General features: G+C 40.5%; 1 protein-coding gene across 2 annotated transcripts in view; it reads left to right on the forward strand.

The window, feature by feature from the left end:
- Nucleotides 1-381: 381 nt before the first annotated feature.
- VEGFC (vascular endothelial growth factor C) overlaps nt 382-27,648 on the forward strand; it is a 79,997-nt gene continuing 52,730 nt past the window's right edge. Inside the window, exon 1 of one of the 2 annotated variants that reach the window (XM_027122514.1) lies at nt 382-854. In XM_027122514.1, coding sequence (XP_026978315.1) covers nt 702-854 — 153 coding nt within the window. In that variant the 5' untranslated portion in view covers nt 382-701. Of the gene's footprint in view, nt 855-1,285; nt 1,441-27,648 lie in introns of those variants that run through there. The other variant, XM_027122515.1, reaches the window with a different exon arrangement.

Below are 27,648 nucleotides of genomic sequence, written 5' to 3' on the forward strand. Positions count from 1 at the left end.
AGCGCCCCCGAGCCCCCGAGCCGCCAGCGCCCCGGGCCGCGCTCCGCGAGCGGGCGGGGGAAGGAGCGGGGGAGGGGCGGGGGGCGGCGCGACCCGGAGCGCGGGGAGCCGCTTCCGAGGAAAGGGCGAGGGGAGGGCGGCCGGGCTCGGCACGCTCCCTCCCTCGGCCGCTTTCTCTCACATAAGCGCAGGCAGAGGGCGCGTCAGCCATGCCCTGCCCCTGCGCCCGCCGCCGCGCAGCCCCGCGCCCCGCGCTCCCCGGCCTCGCCGCCGCTCCCGCCGCCCGGCCGCCCGGCTCGCCCCGCCGCGGGGAAGGGGAGGGCGGGGGCACGCGGGCTCCGGGGGCGCCGCAGGGCCCGAGCCTCGCGGGGCGTCTCGGTCTGCCCCACTCGCTCCCCGAGGCGCGCGCCGAGCCGCCGAGCGGGGCGCCGTCCTCCCGCGCCCTCGCCTCAACTCGCCTCGCCTCGCGGGCCGCGGCCTCGGGCGCTCGGATGTCCGGTTTCCTGTGAGGCTCTGCCCTGACCCCGTCGCTTCGCGGGCGCTGGCCGGGAGAGCGGCTCGCAGCGTCGGGAGCGCCGAGCCCGGACCCGCTCCCGCCGCCGCGGCTCCGCGGGGTCCCCGGGCGGCCCTCGCGGACAGGGCCGAGCCGCGAGGCAGCCTCGCCGGGGCGCCCGGCCCCGCGCGCTCGCGGCCCGTCCACCATGCACTTGCTGGGCTTCTTCTCTCTGGCGTGTTCCCTGTTCGCCGCCGCGCTGCTCCAGGGTCCGCGCCGGGCGCCCGCCGCCGCCGCCGCCGCCGCCTTCGAGTCGGGACTCGGCTTCTCGGACGCGGAGCCGGACGCGGGCGAAGCCAAGGTGGGTGCGCGCCCGCGCGCTGCGGGGTCGAGCCGCGGGGGCTTCGGGGTCGAGCCGCGGGGGCTTCGGGTCGCTGAGGACCCGGAACGGGCTCAGAGGGCGGGTTCGTGTTTCACCTTGTGTGCCTGGGCTCCACAGTTACAGCGCTGAGGGTAGGGTTTCTGGGAGGAAGGTTTTCATGGAAAATAGGACAGCAAGTTAGGCGAGCGAAGGGTCCGGAAGGTGGCTGGTGACAGCGATTGTGCAGCCGCCGGAGGGCGGCCCACGCCGGTGCGCCGAGCGCGCCTGGAACCCGGCGCGGGGAGAGCCCGAGTTCAAGCCGTCGGGAGGGCTCTGCTCTAACCTGGCAGGTTAGCGGGACTCCAGCGGCTCCCGGGCTTGGGTGAGCAGCCCTCCGAGGCTTGCTTTCCTGGAGAATTCCTCCGATATTGCATTTAGTAACCGGGCTTGAGGGCCTCAGACTGCAGATTCACTCGGAGCAGTTGGTCGAGCTGGAGATGCAACAGGATCTCCCATCACCATCACGCATGGCTTTTCAACTTAGTAAACGCTGCGTTTCTGAAATTTGGTCGTCAAGTACTGAAAAGTAAGGTGGATTTCCTTGTTGGTTTTTTAAATGCGATGTTTAACTCTTTGCCTAAAAAATGTTGCCAGGAGACTGTTGAGACATTGGGATTTTCAAGTGTCGTATCGTATTGGTGCCCGCTTCTCCCTTGATCTCCTGAAAGAGTATCTATTTACCTTAAAAGTTCAGAACTGACCTAAGGATGGAGAGTATGCTTAGAAGAGTTCTTAAATTCCTGAAGAAGTTATATTCCACAGAAGACTGGAAGTGTCGGTTCACACACTGGCAGTACCCCTGGCTGGAACTAGATTGCAGCACTTTATTTCACCTGACGGCAAGTGAAGGGCCAGGGGTGTGCAGTTGCCACCCTTGAGTGGACTTTATTGATTAGCATATATCGAATGTGTGCAAATTAAATTGCCTTCCCGGTTTTCTTTTGAAATACGCTGTAAGACTGAGAAGACTGAGTTTTGAAAAACCAAAATACCTTTGTGTTGAAGTTTTGGGAAAAAATTGAAATATTGGAATTTCAATTGTGGGATCAAGGGGGGAAAAAAACTATGGAGTAGAAACATATGCATGAAAGTTCAGAAAAGAGCGCTCTATGTGCGTTGTGAAATAATTTTCAACACAGATATTTACATCGGTGTAATTATTGCCCTGAGAAAGTCTTCCTATCCTCAAATGCCACAAAAATGTAACCTTAGACCCACTAACACTTCCTGTAATTTAAATGCCTTGGATTTCATGGTATCGATTCACTTTGTTTCCTCCAACGATTTATTCAAAGTATGACTTAGGAAGGCAACTCCTCCCTATTGCCTATGTTAACTCACTTTGGTTTACGGCAAGAAAGCGTGAAATAGGAGGTGAAATGAGCAGCCTGTCCTGATAAGCCTAGAGCCTGTGTGAGAGCCGCTGCCTGCTGGGTGGATCCTGAATGGATGGATGGGCCCGTGTGTGCCTGTGTGTACGTCTGTGTGGCTAGAGGATAAAAGTTAATGTGTTTTTAGTTTTCAAAATTGTCTTCATTGGTGATGTAATGAGAGTTTCCCTCTGCCATGAGAATCTTTGTGCATTCTTGTTGGCTTTTCATATTTGACTGTCTCCTATATATTCTGTATGGTGAGTATGGGTTGATAACTCTGTATGCGGTATGGACGCTTTTCCACACGTGACAGTACCTCGTTCTAAGGCTCTGAGTTCCACAGACCACAAGGCAGTGTTACTCCCGCACCGAAGTGTTCCCCAGTGGTTGAGCAGCAGCCTGAGAGGGCATGTGTCATGAATGCCTGTGGCGAACTGCTGTGTCCTTGCCGGGAAAAGTCCAAGACACGTGGTCCAGACTCCATGTCTCTCCCTAGTGGACAAGACTAGTCCCTCATTTGGACGTAAGCCCTGGACGGGAGCTAATTGTTAATTTTCTGTGCTTTACATAAACCCCAAGAAGAGATTAGAGGAAGGTTAATAGAAGATGCTAGATATACGTAATCCCCAATAAATGCAGATGTTTGGTAATTTACGCTACAGAAGTGTTTTTTAATATTAAAATAAAATAGAAAACAGCTCACAGGCTGTGAACCAATGTTAGCCATACCCTTCTTCACCTCATCCCCAAAGCCATACAGAAAATTGGAGGTAAAATCACAAATGGAAGCCAGATCTCCTTGTTTCTAGACCTATATTTACTGTTATTAGGTTCCTCTTTCTAATTATTCATGGTTGTAGACTTACTAAAAACTTCTGAAGTGTTTTTCCCAAGGATGTTAGTGCAAGCAAGTCAACATCAGAAAAGTAAGGCAAGCACAGTATTGCCTAATTATATAATTAAAATTAACCACACATGATGGGGATAAAAGAGGAAATATTTAAAATTATCATCAAACTAAAGAAACCTGCAAAACCTAGAAAAAGCACTGGATTACTAACTACAATCATTTGCCAACGTGAGATTAGGTAGAGTTTTTTTTTTTTTTCCTTACCTGAGAACAACCAGTTCACTGTGGTTGGTTGGAGTTGAGTGTGGTTTTAAGAGAAAGGTTGGTTTATGATTAACAAAAGGAGGAGTTACTTCATTACTTCATATCATGAAATATGCTTTTATTCCAAAAGGTGGGTTGGACTGGGAGTTTAAATACCTAGATCCTTACAGGTTGTTAGAGTAATAAATGCAAGGAGAGCATATCTTACATTGCAAATGCCTTTGTTAATAAAGATTGAACTCAACAAAAGAAAGCTTAAAGATTTACAATCTTGTGTCAATTAAGTGAATGATCAAAAAGATCAGGGCTTCCCTGGTGGCGCAGTGGTTGAGAGTCCGCCTGCAGATGCAGGGGACACGGGTTCGTGCCCCGGTCTGGGAAGATCCCACAGGCTGAGGAGCGGCTGGGCCCGCGAGCCAAGGCCGCTGAGCCTGCGCGTCAGGAGCCTGTGCTGCGCAACGGGAGAGGCCGCAACAGTGGGAGGCCCGTGTACCGCAAGGAAAAAAAAAAAAAAGATCAAATATTATTACATAGACAAATGTAACTTACCTAATTTTCTGTATTACATAAATAACTTTAAATATCCCTAAATTTATAGTTTAAATGCAAAAAACTAATTAGCTTAGTATTAACACTAGTTGCTTTAATGAGAATAGCTATTTTCAATTAACATAGTAAGAGTGCATATGGTTTATGGTGACTATCACAAAAAAAAACTTCCTAAGATGGCAACTATTTTGTAACATGCCTTATTTTCTTTCTCATCGTTTGTAATTCTGCACACTTTTGTATTTGTTTTATTTTTTTATTTACTGTTTCAAAGTAATCAGTGGCAGTGTTTCTCAAAATACCATCTTTGTGCTAACTGCATCTGAACTCCCTACAGGTCTTTAATTTTTTATTTTTTCCTTACCTGAGAACAAGCAGTCTCTGGACTTGGGTCTAGGAACATACATTTTTAACTAGCATCCTAAGTCATTCTCATGCGCAGTGACAGTCTTACACTCAGTATCTCTGGTGTGTAACGATGACTAATTTCATTGGTTTTATCATATTCATTACATAGTTTTTGTGTTTGCAGGGTAATCTGTTAGGGATGGGGCATCTTAAAAGACAGAAGCCATTTTCCTCTCTTCAAGGAGCTTGCAACTCAGGTAGGAAAAATAAAGCCTGAAGCACAAAAATACTGTGAATTATTGGAAGAAGAGTACCAGAGCATTGTCTGTGTCCTCAGGTTTGGGCAAGAGAGTCATCCATGTGGCCTAGTTGGTCTGGGTGCCTTGACTTAGGGCAGAACTTGAGCTGTAACTTGGATAGGAATTTCCAGCAGATGACTACACCAGACATCCCTTTCAGGTCTTGGATGGAGTGAGGAAGTGAGAGGGCAAGTAGAAGTGTTTGATGGCAGCCGAGGGGTTATATAGAGTAACAGTGAAGACTCTTAAATAAGAATAAGCTTTCAAGGTGGATGAAGATCACAGTGTATATGGCCTGAATCAGTTTAAGGAATTTGAATACTCTGAGTCTTGCTGTGAGTCTTGGAGGGTTATTCATGATTTAAGCACCTGAAAGACATAGGTAGTAAGAAGGCTATTGGAAATCATTTATGGGATTGATTAGAGGTCCGACAGACTTCTGCTGGGGGCCTGATCTAGTTGAGAGGCAGCAGTAATAGTCTAGAAGGGAAGTGACAAATAGAGCAGAGTGAGGACAGTGGAGACAGAAGAAAGAGATGTTACAGAGGAAGAACCCATAGATCTGGTGACTGATTAATATGAAAAGTGAGGGAGTGGGAGAAATTAACCTTGGCATCAGTATTTTAACCATAGGAAAATGTTGGTCCTACTTGTAGGACTTCGACACTACAGAGAATAGAAGAGACTGGTTTCCATTGATGTATGCTGGAAGCTAAAGGCATTATTCCGTAAGTCACTTAAGATTTTACTAGACTTAAGACTCTTAAGAGAAGAGAAGAGAAGTAAAATAAGCTTTACAAATTTACATCCCATAAAAGGAAAATAACTGTCTAGCATCAGTAGGACTTAAACTTTCAAGAACTGTTTGAGCTCTTGACAAGTATTATTACAATCCTGAAAGGAAAATTACCAGTGTGCATATCCTATTACCCTGCATTAGAAATGAGAAGGTAAATTTTATTCAAATAAAATAGGCCATAAATGTGGCTGTAATTTTTAATCATTTACTTGCAGCCTGCCCTGTGCTTCTTCTTGCTTCATGATATTTCTCTGATGTACTTCAGATACCCATACTTTTTCGTAGTAACCAACCATCAATCTTTAGGAAAGAAGTTCAGTATTAGGGACATGTGAAATGTTTGTGAAAGTGGAAACCTTTGAACCCTCTCACTCTCTTTACCTCACTCTGCATCAATTCATGTTAGAGGCTCCGAGTCTGACATAATTAGGTTATAACTGTAATGTCCTGAGTATCTGTAAGTTAATTTCATTTTGTTTTTCACTACATCCCCCAGAGATGGATGTTATTATATTTTATTAAAGATGACGAATCTAAGACTCAAGTGACTCAACCAGGAGCAAGAATAGAGCTTTTTTCTTTTTGAAAAACTTTTGCAGCATGTATTTTAGAAAAGCGTGGTAATGGGTTTGAGCCTTTGGGCGTTGCTGAAGACCCACTGTCCATACTCCCTTCCTCCTGTAAGCTGTAGCAGTGTGCAAGGGGGCAGAGAGAAGTATTGCTGTACAGCGAGGACCCCCTCATTACTTTTATTTCAGCCACATTCCCCACAATGGAACAATCTGAAAGAAACCTGGACTTTCTTCCAGGGTTCACCATATGGTGCCCTCTGATTAAAGATGGATCATAACTGGCCTAATCCATGGTACTGTTGTAAGAATGGCTGCAGAACTGGAGGCCTAACCAGGCCTCCTGACGATAATTGAACAGTTTTTCTAAGTTGCACTAATATAACTTCTGTGAAACATTGTGATCTTACTATGTCAAGTGACCTCTCAGGATTAATTGGATTTGGAAAGAACAGACTTTAGTTGCAGAGGCATGATACTTCCTCCAACGTCTAAACATTACCTTGTCCCCCCTTTCACCTGTTACATCATTCCTGGCGCATAAAAGCATTCTCTTAAGTACTACACAGGCCTACTTTTTGTTGCAAAACACATATTTGTCACTTCAGATTTGCACAAGTTGTGAATTAAGGTATCATTTATTTTTCACATTAGAAATATTAGTGTAGCAGAGAACTTTAAACAGTAAGAGGTAATAGTTCATTTGATTTATAATGTAATGCTAAAATTTACTGTAAATATTTTAGATTTGTCAGTGTAATCGTTTCTTCTGAAATTTACTCAGGCAGATTATTCAGGTGCTTCCAGCCCTCAACTGATTTACTGTTTTTTCAGAGTTCCTAGTTTAACTGTTGGAGAGAGAAGAAGTTGTGTTGATTTAATTCTTTTTATTGGGCATCCATGATAGAATCAAATAGGCGCCTTAAATTAAAATACCTTTTGCCGGTGGATTCTTACCCTTTCCTGGTACTGATAGCACCCTAGTAGCTTTCAGATGTTAGAAGGGATTCCTGATGATTCCTTTTCTGCAATTCTGAAACCCCAAACCTCATTTTCGTAAATTATTTGGTGCTATACCTTGATCTGATCTGACATAAAACTATTTATAGTCTTTATTTATCCTCTAAGTTTGGATATATCTGAACTTCATTGAAGAAATAGTGATGTATTTATGAGATGCTGCCATAGACCTTGCTGGGGGTTGGGAGAGAATTAAAATGTATATGGACTGGGTTTCTTGAAAATTCTGGGATCTGAAGTTCATGCAATCCCCAGGGCTTATGGTAAGGGATTGGACTGGAGAGCTGTTCTTTTCCAAAGGGCTTCCTTCCTCAGTCACCTGTTGCCTCAGTGACAGCCTGGAAGGGAAATTGAAGGACTCAAGAAGGAGGCCCTGTGGACACCCTTACCTCCATTTTACCCTTTAGAACAAGGTTTATGTACTTTTCACTCCAGATTCTCATAGTTAAATCTACTTCGATTCAGGGGCATTTTAATTAAGTCTCACTAGTGGCAGCTTCAGTTCTAAGCAGGAGATTACAATGCAGTGAGTGATACAAAAAAATGTAGAGTGAGTGATTCCTGTCTATGACAGGAATCAAGAAACTTACTCATTAAAAATACCAGAAATGAGTTCAACTATAAACGCAGACAGTATAAGGGATTTTTTTGGTAAGAGTCTCCTGCTTTACCGGAAGTCGTTGGCTAGGCTTCTGGGGTATGCAGGGGCAGTCATGGGAAAGGTGGGGTGATGTTGAGTCAGCTGTGAAAAACGGGTAGATGCCGGTTACGGAAGGGAGGGAGGGAGGGGTATTTCAGGTATTGGAGTGTGAGAGCAGAGTACAGAGGCTAGTAATGCCACTGCGGTCAGGGGGTTTTTGGGCAACTGGGAGCAGACCCCTTTGGCTGGAGAGCCCAGAGCTTCGCGGGAAACAGAAGGGAATATTGTATATTTACCGATTTTATTTTTAAAGGCATTTGCCGTTTATTCAGTGTTCTAAAGAAATAAGGTTATCTTCATAAGTGAATTTTCTGGACTCCCGAAAAGTTAGCAGTTTTAAGTATAAAAACTCAAATTTATCACGTTGATTAAAGTATACTATACATAACTTCATTTTAATGACTCAGCTATAATGAAAACAAGAATTACTGCATTCCTCTATTGCCCTTCCTGCGACCATTATTTACCACCTCTGCTATGTGCAGTCACTTCTGCACGTTTTAAAAATTTTTATTCTTCTCTCTTTTGCCTCCTTTCCCCCAAGGCTTCTCCTATACTTCTGTTCTTTGATGCTTGGGAGGTGTTTTTGTTTTTTATAGCTATGACCCCACCATTAAAGAATTTTATTTCAGCCTCTGGTGATCTCACCAACTACTTCAAGAATAGCATTTGAAATGGGATTTGGTTGTATGTAACAAGAATCTAACTTCAGTGTCTTAAGCAAATTTGAGTTTATTTTTCGTGCCAGTGGAGTTAAGGGCTGGTGCCCTGTGAAGCTCTCTTTGGCTATCAATGTCCCAGACTCTCCCACACATTCTCCCCCAAAGTTGCAACAAGACTAATTCCTCTCCAGCATTATGTCTGATTTCAAGGAAGGAGAAATTAGGAGACAGGAATCTGGTGCCTTAACAGGAAAGCAAAGCCTATCTTGAAATCTGTAGTAGATTTGCACTTATTCTTATTGGACAAAACTGTCTTTTGGCCATCCCTAGCTGCAAGAGAAGCTGAGAAATAAAGCACAGGCAACTTGGAACAAGATTGGAACTCCCTTTATGTGGAAGAAAAGGAGAATGGATTTTGAGTAGCCTGTGTTTGGTTTGTAACATTGTATCAATATGGTTTCTAATTTTGTTTTCTTTCTCCCACAGATTTCTCACTTTTTTCTCATGCTTGCAAACTTAGTGCCTTCCTTGTATACTCATGTGAAAGATTAATGTTATTGAAAGATTAAATTTTAAGTTATATGAATGTTATTATGTAAGACCTTTTGACTGTTCAAAAGATTTCAAGTTTAGTTTGGAGAGAGAGTTCTTACCCGAAACATTTGTAGAACATGAGAATTTAAACTTACTAATTTTGTTGTGTCAAAAGTAGGTGTAGTAACAGAAGGGGAAAACTTGGGAAAGCTAGTACCCTCGAAAAATATTCAAGTTATATAGATTTCTGTGTAAGAAAAATCAAGCAAGTATAGCATTTTTAATTTAAATTTTTTAATATTGGTGTTGGTTTTCCTTTTACTCTGTATTTTGTGTGAGGTTGGAAAGAGAAAATTTTCTAATTTTACTTGACTTCTTTTAATGGATTCATCTCCCTTGCTTAATGCTTAACTGTAATAGGACTTTCTTCAGCCAACATGCTCACTTTTTCCTCTCACTGAGCTGTAACTTTTGTGAGACCAATTTGGTGTTTGTGGAGACTTCCAGTGTCTGTGTGGAAAGTGAGGGACAACTATTGTCAGATCACAGGCTACTCTGATAACAGATAATCCTGACCTTACTGTGTTGATTTTCAGATCACCAGCTTGTGAGAATGGCAAAAAAAGTACGCATAAGAGGGAGATGGATGATTAAAATTTCTTCACACTACCAATAAAACACCAAGTACAGATTCAGCTGGGTTGTCCTCACAAAGGAAAAGCAGGGGTTACTTCTCCCAGGTGGAGTGTCCACGGTCTTACTACCAGATACAAGAATCTTCACGTGTGTTCTGTGGTTTCTGCCTGCACCTCTTCACGTGTCTTATACATTTACTGAGAAGGAAAATGGGAAACGGAAGCTCATAAGCATGTACTCAGTGCATGTCTGATGCTCATGGAGCCCTTGGGCACAGTTCTCTGTTATTTCTTCATTACCTTTAATATTTTGCCATATTGATTTTGTTATTCAAATTTGTAAACCTATGTGTTAAACACATTTTTTTTTCCAGTATGCAGACCGTGTATCAAATGTAATGGGAATTTGACATGAAAAGACATTTCGAACAGAGAAGGAAATGACTATTATGAGTGTTTGAAGTTCAAGTATTTACCTTGTTTAATTTCCATAGATCATCATCTGATACACTAATAAGATTGGACCAGTTTATGTTATCTTAAACTTTTCCCCCTGCAACTGGATTATTTATCCTTAATGGTTTGAATTATTCTTCCTAATCTGCCTTAGGGGCAATTTTCATACGTGCTGATGTTTCAAAGTAGTCTCCATTAGAATTTAATTATTTGATGCGAAGCGCTGATTCTTTTGTTTTTTAAGTGCATTTTCTTGAGAAAAGTTAAGTTTTGCACGTTGATTGGTGATTTGCACTTTCATGTGAATGAATGATGAGAGTGTGTTAGGGCAGAGGGAGAGAAGGAATGGGTATGTACCTAGAGGTCACATCACAATCGGCTACTCTGAAGGTGGAGGGGAGGCAGAGGAGAAGGTGCTCGTCATTCAGAAAAGCCAGACCTTCGTGCGTGACAGCTGCCGTGGAATTCTCGTAACGGTTATTGAACTCTTTATCCTGATCACTTCAGACCAGCTTGGCAGGGTATTTGTTGCTCAAATAGGAGCTCAGTTATTTTTTCAGGGGCAGTGGTCCAGAGGACACGATAACAGAAATACATAATTTCAAAATTGAGTATATGTTAGATACTGTTTTTATTCTCTGTTTGGCAAGTCTGTATGGAGAATTTATTCCACTCTGCTTCCTCAGGGAAATAGCCTATTCAGGTCACTGGAAATAACATGTCAGGTTTGATAAGAGACTTCATATGTAGCCAACTAAACCTGCTAAATATATTTAGAAAATCATTCTAGTGACTAATATCTTAAAGTGTTTCCACAATAACAACGTTGGTAATGTTAGGATTTACCCTTTTGCGTTGGAAATGACTTGTCAAGTCTTCAGAGAGACTTTATGAGCAGCCGAATATACTTGCTAAGTATATTTAGAAAGACTTTTACTAATATAAAGTTTTGTTTAACATAGCCTCTTAATTTTAAGCAGTCATACTGATTGAAATCATTAGGTAGCTGGGAAGAGAAGTTGACTTGGTTTCTGTTCGTTTAACATTTCTAAATATTTTCAGTTTAATGGGAAAAGAGGAATACGATCCATCTACAGTTGGAAGTTTCAATGTGTAGGGTTACCAGGAAATAGGATTTTCAGGGAATGCAGGGGCCCAGGTTTGATTCCCAGATAATTCAAGTATGCCTTCTTTAAATATTCCATTTTATTTTACTTTTAGAGTGCATAGGATAGTGGAAACAGCATGGACTTTGGGGTGGGAACTGTATTTGAATTTAGCACTGCACTTAGGAGGTGTATGATCTTAACACTTCTGAGTCAGTTTCTCAACTCTAAACTGGGGGAAAGAGTGTGTACCTTACAGCATTGTAAACTCACGTGAAACGCTGTCTCACGTTAGCTACTGGTAGAACATTAGTTCTCCGTCGAGGGCCTGTCAAAATCATTCAGTGCATCAGTGGGATCCCCACGCTTGTCTGCAGAGTCCCTACCTGAGGGTTTTTGATTCAAGGTCCACAGATGGAATAAAGTTCACCTAAATATCCATTTATTAATGTAATATCTGCTAGCTCAATACATTTTAATAACTGAATAACACATTGCTCTTTTCAGCATAGCTGTGACCTCCCCATTGCCAAAGCCCGTGTACGACGGTTAGAACTCCTTGTTCTGTGCTCTTTTATGCAGTGGTCAGTCAGGTGTGGCCACGAGAGAGGCTCAAGAAAGCAAAGTCTATCATACCCGGAGGAACGGGTCGCCAGGGGAGGTTTTGGTGAAGAGGCAGAAAGCAAGAGGGAGGGGGAAAGCTGAGACTACATACAGCCTTCCTTGGGGTTTCCCAGGGAAAGGCGAGGCAGGGCAGCTTGGACAGTTAGGAATTGGGGAGTTTGAATAATTTCAGTGGCACTAAGCTAGAGGGGCGGTCCGTCGTTGCCTGGTACCTGGCCCTGGGATGGTTAAGGCAGAGGAACATTGCTTCCTGGAGTGTTTGGGCCAGAAGAGAAGGCCAGGCTCTGGATGGGTTAGTTTGTCTATCAAAGGCATGCTCCCAGCTGAGCGTTTCTAAGAACCGGCCAGCCTCAGAGCGGCAGTCTTTCCCCAACCAGAAAGGTGTTTAAATTTTCAGTTGTCAAAACATCAGAATATGCAGAAAATTTTAAATGTATACAGTGTGTCCTATTACTTGACTTGGCAACATTCGCAGTAGTTGATCTTTCCTTTTCTTGATACGCTGTCTCTCTTGGTTTTCTTTGACTCAGTGGTTCTCTTTCTTGGCCTCCACTGCTGGCTGTTCTTCTTCCAGAATTTTTAATATTGAAGTGCCCAGGGATTCCCCCCCGTGTCCTCTGTTCTTACTGACAACCACTCACTCCCTTGGTGGTGTAACCCAGTCCCATGGTAGTAAATAGCCCCCAAATTGGGTCTTCAGTCCAGATCTCTCTTCTGAAGTTTAGAAGATATAACCAATTCACTCTTCCACTTCCTGTTTGGCATTTCCACACTTCTGATCTCCTCCACCCCTGGTGAAATTTGCTCTTTCCACAGCCTGCCCTAACTCAGTCAGGGTGACAAATTTCCTTAATTTGGTAAAGTCACGATCCGTGGAGTCATCCTTGGCTTACTTCTTTCCTACCTCGTATCCAAATTCATCAGGGAATCCAGTCCTGGTGGCTAAGCCTTCAAAGAATAATCGAACCACTTCTACACGTGGCTTCTGCCACTTCTCTCACCTGAGCCGCCATTGTCTCTCGGGATCACAGCATGGTCTGCCCACTAGTCCCACTGGGTCTACCCTCAGCCACCTCGTGGAGTATTCTCAACAGAGCAGACGCACTAACGCTTTTACACTGTAAGTCATGTTACATCCGTCTCTTATTTAAGGCCTTAGAATAGCTCCCTATTTTACACAAACTAAAAGGCAAAATCTCTGCAAAGGAATAGCAGTCAGGGTCCTGCAAATGTTTTAGTTGAAAAGAACTTAATGAGTGGTCTGTTTTATAGAACTGTAGGTTTTTATGAAGCACCCAGAGACCAGCAGTGGCGGGAAGTCCTAACCATCCTATTCTTGCAGGGCCAGGATGAAGGGAATGGTGTTATCAACCCTGGAAATTGCGGGGCACCATGGCAGAGGGGCTGCCCAACAGGCTCTGGAACCGTGGAATGCACACACTTTCGTGTCTACGGCGAGGCAGGCAGGAAGTGAGGGGAATGTATATCCCAACCTATTTTTTGTTCACGTCCTAGTCAAACACTCGGTTTTGTTAGCCTTTTCCATTTTAGCGATTCTGGTGGTTCCATAATGATATTTCATTGTGGTTTTGTTTTGCCTTTCCAGAGTGACTAATGAGGCTGGAGATGTGCTTGTAAGTTTTTTGCCCGTTGGAATATTCTCTTTTCTCAAATGCCTGTTTAAGTATTTTGCTCGTTTTTCTCTTTGGCTATATATCTTTTTTAAATGGATTTTTTAGAATTTCTTTACATGATTTGGACCCCAGATTTTTGTAAGATACATACATTACACATATCTTCTTCCATCTCCTACTGGCCTTGTTTTTATTTTTTCGTTTTTGTTTTTTTCTTTTTTTAATGACTGGAACTTTTAAATTTTAATGTAGAGTGAGTGGTTCCCTCTTTTTCCTTAATGTAGAGTGGTGTTTCTTCTTTTTCCTTTATGGCTTTTCATATCTTGTTTAAGAAATCTTTGTCTATTCAGTGTCATGATGATAGTCTTATAGAAGCTTTATTGCTTTACCTTTCATGTTTAGATTTATAATCAACCTGGAATTGATATTTGTATAGGGAGGAGAGTATGAATCAGGATTGTTTCCACTTAGATGTCGAAGTATCTCAGTGTCTTTCCCACTGCTCTGCAGTGTTATTCTTGCCATCAGTGATCTCTCTATACGTATACAGTTTTTTTCTGGACTCCCTGTTTTATATTTCACTCTGCTTGTCTTGCATCAGTATCACACTGTCCTAAATTCTGTAGTTTCATAGAAAAACTTGATGCATGGCACGAATACTTCTAATTTGTCCTTTAATATTGCCTTCACAGTATATGGTGGGATTATTGCATTGAATCTAAAGATTGATTTGGGGAAAACTGGCATGTTAGCAATATTGAGCCGCCTTTTAGGTCTTTTAAAATTTCTCTCAAATAATATTAAAACATTTTAAGTTTTCCTTTTGCATAGAGGCCTTGCACATCTTCCTTGTTGGTACCTAGGTATTTGACATTTCTGAAGCTATTGGAAAGGGATTTGTTTTTGTATTTTATTGTCTGTTTTTCTGGGTCAAGTATTCTAGGTTGGCATTTATTTTCTTTCCATACTCTAAAGATTATTTCCATCATCTTCTGACCAATCTTATTATCACTTCTTTGAACAAGAAATGATTTTCATTGTTGGCTTTTAAGGTTTTTCTGTCTTGGATTTAAGTAGTTCTGTTACACTTTTAGGTGTAGCTTCCTTTGTATTTAATCTGCTCGGAGTTCATAGCAGTTCTTGAATTTATAGCTTGGGTTTTTTTTATTACTTTGAAAAATTCTAGACTATTATTTTTTCAAATATTTCTTCTGCCCTGCAGTCTCTATCCTTCAATTGAATGTATGTTAGCACTCTCCACTGTCCCCTCTGTGTTTCTGTGTCACTTTTCTGTGTTGTCTATGTCTGTTATGCTTTTTCTCTAGTTTTCTCTGAATGTTTTCTACCAATTTACATTCCAGTTCACTAGTCCTCTCTTTTGCCCTAATACTATCAGTCCAGTCTGTTGAGATCTATTTTTAGTTATTATATTTTGCAGTTCTCAAATTTCAATTTTTTTAATAAATTCAGTTTCTTTGCAAACATTCTTCATCTTGCCTTCCATTTTCTTAAACATACTAGTCACCATGTTTTACAATACCTGTTTCAATATCTGGCTCATCTGTGGTTTTATTTGTATTGTCTATTTTTTCTAGGTTTTTTTTTCCTCTTAGTCTTATTTGTAAGTATGGTTGAAATTTTTTATTGAGTGTCTCACATTGTATATGAAAAATTATAACTGTCAGAATTATGCTGTTTGGGTTTTTTGTTTGTTTGTTTTTCCAGAGAGGGTTTCCAGTATCCTCTGGTAGTCAGGTAAATTGGGGACAGATCACTCCAATTCAGTCAGAATGTGACTGAAGTCAGTCACAAGTCAGAGAGGCTTGTCTCCAGTCTTTGTGAAGGTCATTCTGCTCTGGTTTACCCACATTGCTAGGGAGTTGTCATTCAGAAGAACCATTTGAGAGCTTATGGGTTTGTGCAGTCCTTCTTCCTTGGCAGGTCCTGAGCTCCGATTTTGGTTTTCTCAGCACCGTGATACTGCTGAAAACGTCCTTGTGCTTTTCAGATTTTTGTGTGGTTACTTTGCTTCTTGCCCTGGGCGCTTCAGACATTAAGCCAAGTGCCTCAAGAGGAAAACCATAAGTGTCAGACTTGTGTCTCTTGTGTTACCTTCTCTCCAGGATCTGAGCCCCTCAAATCCTGACTACTGCAGCCTCAAACGTTAAGTGTTTTACCTGTCCATCCAGAGTAGAAAGTGTGCCAGATAGATAGAATGCCAGAAGTCTCACCTTTTTCTTTTTTTCTTTTACCTCTTTGACCTTTTCCTGGACTCTCAGCCTCTTTCCCATCCATGGACTGGCGTATTACCCGAGGGAAAAAGTAGCCCTCAAAATGTCAGTTCACCTCTCTGAGTTTTTTTTTTGTCCTACCCAGTATCTCGGCCACTGAAGCCTGGGATGCCTCTACAGTTTTGTCTTCAAGTAGGTGTTGGCTGTGTTTAATTTTATCTCCTGTTTTCTAATTCTCAGCAGGAGCATTGTTTTGTCACAAGGTGCTCCATCATGGTTAGAAGTGGAATTCACTAAATAAGCCATCTGAATCATGATCGTGAGGTTAGCATGGCTTAGTGACTGAGGGAGCAAAGCTTTTGGATAGGCTCATGGTTTAAATTCCACTTACTGTGTTTGAGATGCTTACCCACTGGAAGTTCAGTTTTATCATCTGTAATCAGAAAATCAGACTTTTTTCATAAGATTTTTGTGAGGATTAATGGGAAAAAATACACATAAAGAATTTGTTGCCCAGGGTGAGTACAACTTGGGTGCTTATGTAATCTCTCATTTTTCTCTTTCACTTCATTTTTGGCTTCCTAAAAATGCTTACTTTCTTATTAGAGCTTCACTATATATGGAGACACACACACGCACACACGTGTATATATATGTGTGTGTGTAGATAAGTAGATGGAAAGATAAATGGATGGATGCACTTTATCAGAAAGAATCTGTTCTACCAAACTGTCAGAAACGTAAGTAACTAATTTATAAGAGATTTTAGGATTGTCCTTAAGACCTGCTGACTCGAGGACTCATGTTCTGAGTCTGCCTCTCACCTCAGCTGTAGTGTGCAGATGCCAACCGCACAGCCATGAGCAATTTAATCATAGATACAGGGTGAAATAGAAGATTTTCACTCCTCTCTGAGCGTGGCTGACCCAAAGGCATGGCAAATTGCTTAGTCATAGTGAATAAATTTATGCTACATAAGGCTAATAAACAGGTCAGAGACAGCTGGGTCTACTACCTGTCACTTTCTAAACTTTCTCTGTCTCTGACCAGATTTTCTTCTCAGACAATGATTTCTTCCAATTCAGAATGAGTTCTAGTACTCTCTGTCATCTCATTTTATATTCCCATGTCCTTCTTTCTCCCCTTGGATCTCTCCGACTGCCTATGAGGAGCCTATATGCACTTTGTCTTATTTTTGTGTCCCATAAGATACAAGTAACATAAGTGCTAAGTATATGTTTATTTTTCTAGTGTTACATGGGCTGTATATAATGTGCACGGGGGAGCAGATTGACCAAGGCAAAGAGTGTACACACACACACACACACACAGAGTAATTCATTGTTGTCCTTGAAGCAATATTCAACAGTAGAAATCCTACAGTCTTCATAAATCTGTGACAGTTTTGGGGGGATTTATTTGTTTTTTAGTTAGCACCTACAAAAACTGTATATTTGTTCTCCTGAAAACTCACATGTGCACATGTCACTAAAGAGTTTATATCAGCTGTTCTTATATTCACGGATATTAGGTTAAAGATACTTATATTAGAATGCCCACTGATATTTGAGGGAAAAGGTTAGCAAGAAGAGGTAAATATATTTGCTTATCAATTGTATTATTTAATTTTCTAGCAAATTTAGGACAATTCCATAGAAGATCAGTAATCATAACACTTTTTAGTTTGTTTTGGATTGTCATTTGCTTTTATTAGATCAATGGCAGGAATCTACAGAATATTTTCACCTTAGGGAAAAAATCACATTAAATTCCTAGGATCCCTGACCTTGCTCTCTGGGCTGGGCTTGCAGGGTTCCAGACTTCTTTACACTGACCTTGAGTGATTTTACCATGTGCAAACCACTGGTGCTGGTACTGTGAGTAATAATAAGCTTAAATGACATCTTAACATTGATGCTGCGTGGAGCTGCCTCAATGTGGTGTTTGTTCAATTATTTAAAATATAATTCTTTGGTTTGGAATCAGCAGATTATTAATGAATGGCATGTTTCTGGGGAATAAATAGGACTTTTTGAAAGCCCATGCATGGGGAAAAAAATGGGCAGAGAAAGGGCTCTGTCTTCCATTCCATGTTTCACACAGAAGCTTTACGTTGTATGAGAAAACTTCTGGAATAAACTTGTGAAGTGTTGGATAAGAAAAGGAAACAGTAAAAGTTTGTGACAAAGTGGAATTCTTGTTACACCTCCTTGGTACCTGCTACCCTGGGGACCCTTTAGTATGTTGGCTTATAAATGTTTATTAAAAATGTATAGACAGGGCCTCCCTGGTGGCGCAGTGGTTGAGAGTCCGCCTGCCGATGCAGGGGACACGAGTTCGTGCCCTCGTCCGGGAGGATCCCACGTGCCGCGGAGCGGCTGGGCCCGTGAGCCATGGCCGTTGGGCCTGCGCGTCCGGAGCCTGTGCTCCGCAGCGGGAGAGGCCACAACAGTGAGAGGCCCGCGTACCGCAAAAAAAAAAAAAATGTATAGACAGTATAGCCTAAAAACATCAGAAGACATTTTAGCTAGACATAATTAAGTCAGATTAATCCTGCGAAGCACTGAAAGATGGTTTTGCCTGGAGACATTTTTTATTCTTTGGCAGTAACTGTTAGAGAAAAGCCCATTGCTTAGTAACCTAATTGAAATGTCTGCATACAATTGGATTAAAAATAGCTTTTATTTTAAATTATTTTCCTAAATATAGAAAAAATATAAGGGTCTTTATAGGTAATTTTTTTAAAGCAGAAATATATTAAAATAATTATCTGTAACATTACCATCAGAACCTGCCATGCTTTGCTCTATATATTCTCAAACTATATTCAGAGAAAATAAAGTCATGCTTAAAATATTATTTTATAGCCCACTTTTAAAGTATAATATTCACTATTATTCATATCCTGAACTATTCCTTAAGAATTTTAATGACTGCATTTCTACTTATGTTTTGTATCCTCCTTGCTGTTAACTATTTTCATTTTTCTCTGTAAATACAGTTATTTCTTTACATATTTTCTCTAGTAATTGGAGAGGTATGCCTTCTTCAGTGATATTCCTGTTTACCTTTTAAGGTTTAACAAATACCTTAATCTGTTTTACTCTGACAATACCAGTAGTAAAATTTATTTCTCTGGCAAAGAGATATAAAACATTTGCTGCATCCATCCTCTCCAAAAAAGCATGTCTAGTTTTGGTGATGTAATTGGAGAATCAAGACATATTATTTTAATATCTTATTATATTTTACATTTATCTCTTCTTCATGAAAAATTGAATAAGTGTTTACAACCACATTGCACATGTATTTCATGCACATGTAATTTACAGCCATGCAACCCCATATAATTTACATTCACATGTAATTTACATGTCGGTGCTTTTTACAACCATATTGTACATGTATTTACAACTACCTTGAGATGTATGTAAACCCAGATCCCTGTGAAATGATTTCCGAGCTCACTATCAGTTATTTTATAATGTAAGTGCTTTATTTTGATTTAGTTTTGAGTCAGCTGAATGATGTCTTTTAAACAAATGCCAGGAAAAAGTGTGGGAGTCTATGGATTGTATTCCTATACATATGAGGATATCATTTCGTTCTGCTTTATTCACACATTAATGGCAAAATACTAGGCAGTAGAATTCATAGCACACAGTATCCCCTACTTCATCCACGCCCCTACCCCCAACTACAAGAACAAACTCTATAAACGTTCTTTAATTGCTCTTTGGCATTTATGTTATGGAAGAGAAATATAAGATATCAATAGAATTTTACCTGTGTCATTATTCTATTTCCAGGTTTGGGGGGATTCTTTTTATTTATTTTTATTTGTTTACATATTACAGAAAGCTTTTCTTATCCTTAGAGTTTAAATATTTCATTGGGATGTGTCTGCATATTATTCAGTTCTCACAAATTGTGACTGGCGCTCAGACTGGTAATAAGTGAGCGTTCTGCCACAAAGCTTTCATGCACTTGGAGCTATTGTTGATGATACCATTATTTTCTTTAATATTAGTCCCTCAGATGATGCTTCTTCTCTAGCTCCTCTTCTTTTCTATGGAATTCCAGTTTCCTGTATTGATTCTCCTGGAATTGTTTTGAAATTTTATAATTTTTCTTGTTTTTATAATTTTACCACTTTCCTCTGAATTCTGAAAGAATCTGCAAGGATTATCTTTTAATTCACTGATTTTTTTGTCACAGAGTGCCCCTTTAGCAATTTTGAATTAAGTAGTTTGATGCTTATCTTAATTTCAGCTTTCCTCATTTAAGGGGTTTTTTGGGCCCTTTTTTGTGGACACAGTGTGATATTTTGAAATAATCTCCTATGTTATACAGTTTTATAAAAAGTCATTTATTCTAATTTTCAAGGTGAATTTTTTGAAGCTGTTTTATACTTTCACAGCTGATCATTTTTCTCTGATCTCCAGCCTTATAAATGAATGAAAATTACCGCATAGTAGAAGTTGAGGAGGGTTTTGTTAGAGGATATATGAGTTCCTGTTAAATAGAATATTTTAGGTCCAAAAATATAGCTGTAAGAGTTTTGAATTCTTTCAGCTTCTGTCCCTTTTTTAATGCAATTAAAACTCCCTCTCTCTATACTTACATTCAATGAGAATCTTGGAGGAATGGGGTTAGAAATATGCACTCAAGTCACCATTTAGATTGTAAAGTGAAAATAAAGCAAACAAACCCAGATATCTTCATGTATGAACTGTTTCAATATGCTTCACTCATTTTAAAATAATGTTCAAAGTATCCTAATGGTTAGATTTTTCTACAAGTGTCTTTTATTTCCCCCGCTCTCTTAAATGAATTGGTTCAGCCCCCAAATACCAGGTGTAAGAAGTCTTTCCAAAAGGAGGCATATTAAATTTAATTTCTAAATATAAATTGAGGAATATTTATCCTGACAATTCTAAATTTCAATGAACAGTATAGTTACTGAGTTTTTACTTTGATGAGACATTATTTTAGCTTTTTCTGTGTTTATGAATTTTTACAATTCAGTTGTGACTTTTTACTGGTTCTCCCTTTCACGAAGGTAGATAATTTTCATAACACTGAAAATTGTCCTTCCAGTGGGAGTTTCTTAGTGTTTTGGAAAGTCCCCTAATTGTATCAACAGGAAACTCTTCTAGTGCATTTAAAATACAATTCAGTAACAATGGACCTGAAGATGAGTTACCTTGGCTCTGCTATCACTGGGTTTGGATGACAGTGGGATGAGCTTACAAAGGCTGGGGTAGCACTCAGAAAACGCCAGTCAAGACTAATACATGGAAGAACCAGGGTCTCTTCTAGGGATGGCCATGGGATAGTGCCAAGACATATGATACATAGTTGCAGATTTATGAAATACAGGCAATGTCCTGGAAAATTATGCTTTCACTTGTATGGAGTTTTCTTATATAACTATGAATATGTGTGTATCAGTGGCATCGTGTTACTTCTGAGTGTCTTAATTTGGGCTTCCATAGAAGTAGATTTTAAGATGGGGATTTGAGGCAAGGAGTTTATTTGGGAGATGATCCCAGGGTACACTGATAAGGAAATGATAAGAAAAGACGAGATAGGAGAGGACCCAGTAAATGGCCCATAATCGAGGAAGCTACCACTGTGAGTATCTGGAGTTTAATTCCACTGCGGAACTCTGGGAATCAGCATAGAACCAGCACCTCAGTGTGTGGTGATCTACTCCAGCAGCAATGGGAAAATCATGGGCTACCTAATCAAACACATAGCTGCTTCTGTCACTTCGAGTAAAGAAAACGTTGACCAGCATTTTAAAAATCATATCGATTTCCAAATATATATGTGGTGATAAATGCTGTGTTTTGAACATTGTAAAGAATTTGGAATTTGAGAAAACAGAACTGGTTTGGAATTCTGCCTAATTACTCTCTATTTGATCTCAGTTAACATTTAATTTCTCTTCGCTTTAAGTTCATCATCTGGAAACTAGTGACAATAATAATATTCTTGCCTCTCTCAGGAGTTTGTTGTAAGAATCAATTTAGGCAATTGACATGAAAGTACATTCTAGACTACAAAATAGTACATGCAGTCTTTTTTTTTTTTTTTTGCGGTACGCGGGCCTCTCACCGTTGTGGCCTCTCCCGTTGCGGAGCACAGGCTCCGGACGCGCAGGCTCAGCGGCCATGGCTCATGGGCCCAGCTGCTCCACGGCATGTGGGATCTTCCTGGACCAGGGCGCGAACCCGTGTCCCCTGCATCGGCAGGCGGACTCTCAACCACTGCGCCGCCAGAGAAGCCCAGTCTTTTTTTTTTAAACATCTTTATTGGAGTATAATTGCTTTACAATGGTGTGTTAGTTGCTGCTTTATAACAAAGTGAATCAGCTATAAATATACGTATATCCCCATATCTTCTCCCTCCTGCGTCTCCCTCCCACTCTCCCTATCCCACCCCTCTAGGTGGTCACAAAGCACTGAGCTGATCTCCCCGTGCTATGCGGCCGCTTCCCACTAGCTATCTGTTTTACATTTGGTAGTGTATATATGTCCATGCCACTCTCTCACTTCGTCCCAGCTTACCCTTCCCCCTCCCCGCGTCCTCAAGTCCATTCTCTACATCTGCGTCTTTATTCCTGTCCTGCCCCTAGGTTCTTCATAACCATTGTTTTTTAGATTCCATATATATGTGTTAGCATACGGTATTTGTTTTTCTCTTTCTGACTTACTTCACTCTGTATGACAGACTCTAGGTCCATCCACCTCACTACAAATAACTCAGATTTCGTTTCTTTTTATGGCTGAGTAATATTCCATTGTATATATGTGCCACATCTTCTTTATCCATTCATCTGTTGATGGACACTTAGGTTGGTTCCATGTCCTGGCTATTGTAAATAGAGCTGCAATGAACATTTTGGTACATGACTCCTTTTGAATTATGGTTTTCTCAGGGTATATGCCCAGTAGTGGGATTGCTGGGTCATATGGTAGTTCTATTTTTAGTTTTTTAAGGGACCTCCATACTGTTCTCCATAGTAGCTATATCAATTTACATTCCCACCAACAGTGCAAGAGGGTTCCCTTTTCTCCACACATCCTCCAGCATTTATTGTTTGTAGATTTTTTGATGATGGCTATTCTGACTGGTATGAGGTGATACCTCATTGTGGTTTTGATTTGCATTTTTCTAATGATTAGTGATGTTGAGCATCCTTTCATGTGTTTGTTGGCAATCTGTATATCTTCTTTGTAGAAATGTCTATTTAGGTCTTCTTCCCATTTTTGGATTGGGCTGTTTGTTTTTTGATATTGAGCTGCATGAGCTGCTTGTAAATTTTGGAGATTAATCCTTTGTCAGTTGTGTCATTTGCAAATAGTTTCTCCCATTCTGAGGGTTGTCTTTTCGTCTTGTTTATGGTTTCCTTTGCTGTGCAAAAGCTTTGAAGTTTCATTAGGTCCCATTTGTTTATTTTTGTTTTTATTTCCATTTCTCTAGGAGGTGGGTCAAAAAGGATCTTGCAGTGATGTATGTCATAGAGTGTTCTGCCTATGTTTTCCTCTAAGAGTTTGATAGTGTCTGGCCTTACATTTAGGTCTTCAATCCATTTTGAGTTTATTTTTGTGCATGGTGTTAGGGAGTGTTCTAATTTCATTCTTTTACATGTACCTGTCCAGTTTTTCCATGATCACTTATTGAAGAGGCTGTCTTTTTTCTATTGTATACTCTTGCCTCCTTTATCAAAAATAAGGTGACCTTATATGCGTGGGTTTATCAGTACAGGCAGTCTTAATTGGCTTTGTTAGCAAATGGTAGTGCCAAAGAGTTAATCTCAGAAATCAAAAATGCAAAAGATATGTTAAGCCACATAATTTTAGTCAATTTACAGATTTTGTAGTGTTTCTGAATAAATATGGCAAGTATATGTTATATTTATATTGAACAAGCCATAACTGTTAAAAGATTGACTGTTTCCTGAGAGTGAAAAATCTCATTGTTATTTTTCTATCATACATTTCAAAATTGCATTGTTTTCTATCCCTTCATTAGAAATGTTTTAAACCAATTCATTTATGTGGGAATAAAAACATTTCCGTGGTCTATCAGACATTGAACTCTGCATCATCTACTCTGGAGGGGTTATAAGACTGTGTTCTGATTCTAGATTTTCTAAAACTTTGGCAAAATCGGATTCTGAGTCTTCCTTTGCATCTGTGTTAATATTAGCAAACTTTCTTTGGGGGCTCAGCGAAGAACAAACCGTCTTTGATGAAAGGGTCATCCTAGCTGCCAGTGACCAAAAGCAGTGCCTGCTGAGAAGCTTTGTGGCAATACTCCAGACAGACAAGGATTCAGGGGTGAGGAATCCACACACTAATGAATTCCAGAAGGTGTGATTGCTGGCTTCTCTCTTCTTAAGCCCTAGCCATAACGCATTGGTGCTCAGGTTTTTTATCCTGTAGGCCATGCTTCATTCTTTGACATCCCCTGCCATTTCCCACTCCTACCTAAAAGAAGCCCCAAACAAAACAATAATAAACAATTTGCTGTTTGATTTTTAGACAGCACTACCATCATACAGCCCTTAAGAATGCCACAGCTGCAACCTGTCACTTGGTATTTCAGCAGGATCAGGCTGGAGGCAAAAGAAAGGGGCAGGGAAGGCCAGGGTGTGTCAAAATTTTTCCTTCTTATAGATTTGAGTTCATTGCGGTCACTATCAGTGAGCTGTTTTGGACCTGTTTCTATGTGTTTAGTTCCTGCCCTTCATCAATAATTGTAACTAACCCATTCACTGAACGCTGTATGCCTTGCACTGTAGTTTTTGGTCCTTAAAAATAACATCCGACCATAGGTATTACTGTTCTCATTTTACAAATGAGGAAACTGAGACTTCTAAGTCACGAATCTAGCTTGTAAGCGACAGAGCTGATGGACTTGGATATCTTAGCTCTTTCAGAATACCACCTCTCTTTTTATTAGCCAAGCTTCGATTCTTCTGTGAGAAAGTCATGTTTCTTACTTATGTGTGAGGGACACCCTTTTTGGCTATATAAAATGTGCACATTTATATCTTACATGGAAAACTTTTTTTAGAGGATGTCCTCATCTTTGCAAGACTGTTGAACTAACAAAAGACTCAAGAAATTTCCATTTTAATAGTGAGTAGAATGAATGATTCTCTTTGCATTTTTCATCCCTTTATATCTAAGTGACTTTGCTCTGTCAAAAGATATCAGAGTGAAGGAGAAGACAGGTTTTTGTTGGCAGTGCCATTTGTATCTTTAGAGCTAGAAGATCTTGTCTGTATTACATGCAGATTATGGAAAGTCAGGAGACCATTACAAATGCCAGTATGAGCTATGTCTAAGCCACACCACCAATAGGAGAGGACTTACTCTTCAGGCCTCTATTTTCCATATAAATTTTGTCCTGCTTTTTCCTGGCATTTACAGGATCCTGGACAGTCTGATGTTTTCTGTTTGTTTAGTGTATTAAAATTTCTAAGAACTTCTTGATTAAATGTGTGGAGGTCTCCACTTTAATATTGAGGAGACTGAAGTATCCAGCCCAGGAAAGATCCATTTCAAAAGTTTTAATGCAACTTAATGGAAATTTAAAGAAAAATTATTATATTTAGCAGTAATTTTGTATCACACTTTACAGAATGCAAGTTAAATTGGGCTTTTCTTGTTGGTCAGATTTTACAGATGAGGAAACCAAAGCAGACAGATGTAACATGAAATGTGAAATCAGTTCATCTTATTCTCTCTCTTTCTCTCCCCTCTCTTCCTCCTCTCTCTCTCTTTTCTTTATAGCTTTCGATCTAATGCTATTTATCTAGTACCTAAATATCCACTTTACTAATTGCTCTTCTGTATTTAATTCACAGACCATCTAAATATATGATATTATTGTTCTCAGTTTATAGCTGTAGTTAAAGAAACTGAGAATGATGTTCGGTAACGGCCCCAAATATTTTGTAGCATAACCTTGTAAAGCTCGAATTTGGATTTAGGTCTTTGTTTATTGCAGAACCATGCTCTATCTACAATGTCGGTTTGATTTGTTATTTTATAGCAAGGTAATTATTCATTACTTCAACAGTTACCTAAGAACTGATTTAAAACACAAAAAATCTTATTTTACAACAGATTTTACATATGTCATCACATGATAACGTGACCCATTTGAGGTCTATACAAAACTAATCTAGTGCAGTGTTAGTATAGTCTAAAATTTCCAGGATGTTTTGTTCACATTTTAATGTCTCGATACATACATAAAAAGCCTTTGCCAACCCCAAAGGAATTGTTTTAATATTTTGAGAAATATTAGGCTAAACCCAGGGTGTATCTAGGCAAAGTAAATATTGTTTAGTCTAAGCTGGCTTCTCCCTCCCTCCTGACCATCGTTTCATCTGCTCTCCTTATAAGCTGCTTAATGAAACAGAACTTGATCATTATTTGCATGGTGTACTTAACAAGTCCCATCTTTGCTTCTGACCCAGAGTTTGCAGTCACATTCTTTATAGTTTTTGAAGGAAGACTGATTGTAATATTTCTTTAAAAAATGGTGGATTTGTTTTTATCTAATTTATCTCTGCTTTTATTTTTACTGTTACTAATTACGCAAAATAAGATTGGCATCACCATTCTTGTGTAAATCATTCAAATTAGTCTTTTTTTTTTTTTTTTTGGTGGTACGCGGGCCTCTCACTGTTGTGGCCTCTCCCGTTGCGGAACACAGGCTCCGGACGCGCAGGCTCAGCGGCCATGGCTCACGGGCCCAGCCGCTCCGCGGCATGTGGGATCTTCCCGGACCGGGGCACGAACCCACGTCCCCCGCATCGGCAGGCGGACTCTCCACCGCTGCGCCACCAGGGAAGCCCAAATCAGTCTATTTTAACGCAGCGCCCTAGTGAAGAAGATCATATTCAGTTCATAACTTCAATTTGTATCCGTCTTGATTAGTTTTTAAAAAGTAATTTTAAAAAATGCATCTTATTTCCCTGTGCTTCCACTTTCAAAGCATATATACCCATGCTGTTAAATTTCACACATGACGTCACGGGATACAATCCCATGATACATTTTCATGATGTCAAAGCTTTGAATTATGAAATGGGAACCATGAAGCAGAAGCATATGCCTTATTCAGTGTGCGGTGCCATGCAGCAGTGAAATGATGCTGTGTATCCCCCTATTTACATATTCTTAAAGTGCATGTCTCCCTGGAAGCGAACCGCTCAAGCAGTAAGTAAATGTCTACATCCGGTTAATCAATTAAGCAAACAGGAGTTTATCAACGCCTGGCATCTGCCTTACTTTACTAGCTTTATGTGAATAACCGATGCCTGGTGACCTTTGATAATTTGGGGGGTTGCTTGGAATTTCGGCAGTGGTTTAATAGTGTCAGTGTGCTGTTGTGAATTTTGATATTGTAACCAACATCCTCTTGGTTGCTTTACTCACACTGAAAATCACGGCATCTTCCAACCAAAGTCTGTGTAGCCTTCTGTTTTAACACAGATACTCTAGCTTGCGCAACTTTCCAAAATATGAGCACCAAGAGAGAAAACAAGTCAAAATATAAGAATGATTATGGGAAGTGGGAGATTTTCAGAAGTACATTATTCAGCAAGTAACACACACTGAATCTTAGTAACTGCTAACTTAAACTTAGTTAAAAGGGAGTTTTTCCCCTTAAAAAACCTGTTACTGGTAAACTGCAAAGAACCAAGTAAAAACTGCCTAGTCAAGAGTCTGGAAGGTTCCTGGCTGCTTCTGCTTTTCAGCAATAGAACTTCATCTCTTTCTCTGACATATTTATGTTCAGATTGTTCGGTTCCAAAGACTGTCCTCCTCTGCATTTTCTTTATAAGTTTGGAATTCCCAGAAGGGGGAACTTACGGGTGGAGCATTGGTTGCTTTGATGCCAGCAACACTGCTGTCTCAGATTAGGAGACACTGTCCACCTGCCATCTCTAGCACCTGGCCCTGTTCTTGCCAAATAAATACTTGTTGGAATGAATTGAATGTTTGGCCCTTCACGTCATTATAAGCAAGACTTACACCACCAATTGTG

This window comes from Aethalodelphis obliquidens, unplaced genomic scaffold (assembly GCF_003676395.1).
Source record: "Aethalodelphis obliquidens isolate GAN/ISIS:26980383/991018 unplaced genomic scaffold, ASM367639v1 scaffold25, whole genome shotgun sequence".
In the NCBI taxonomy this organism is placed as follows: domain Eukaryota; kingdom Metazoa; phylum Chordata; class Mammalia; order Artiodactyla; family Delphinidae; genus Aethalodelphis; species Aethalodelphis obliquidens.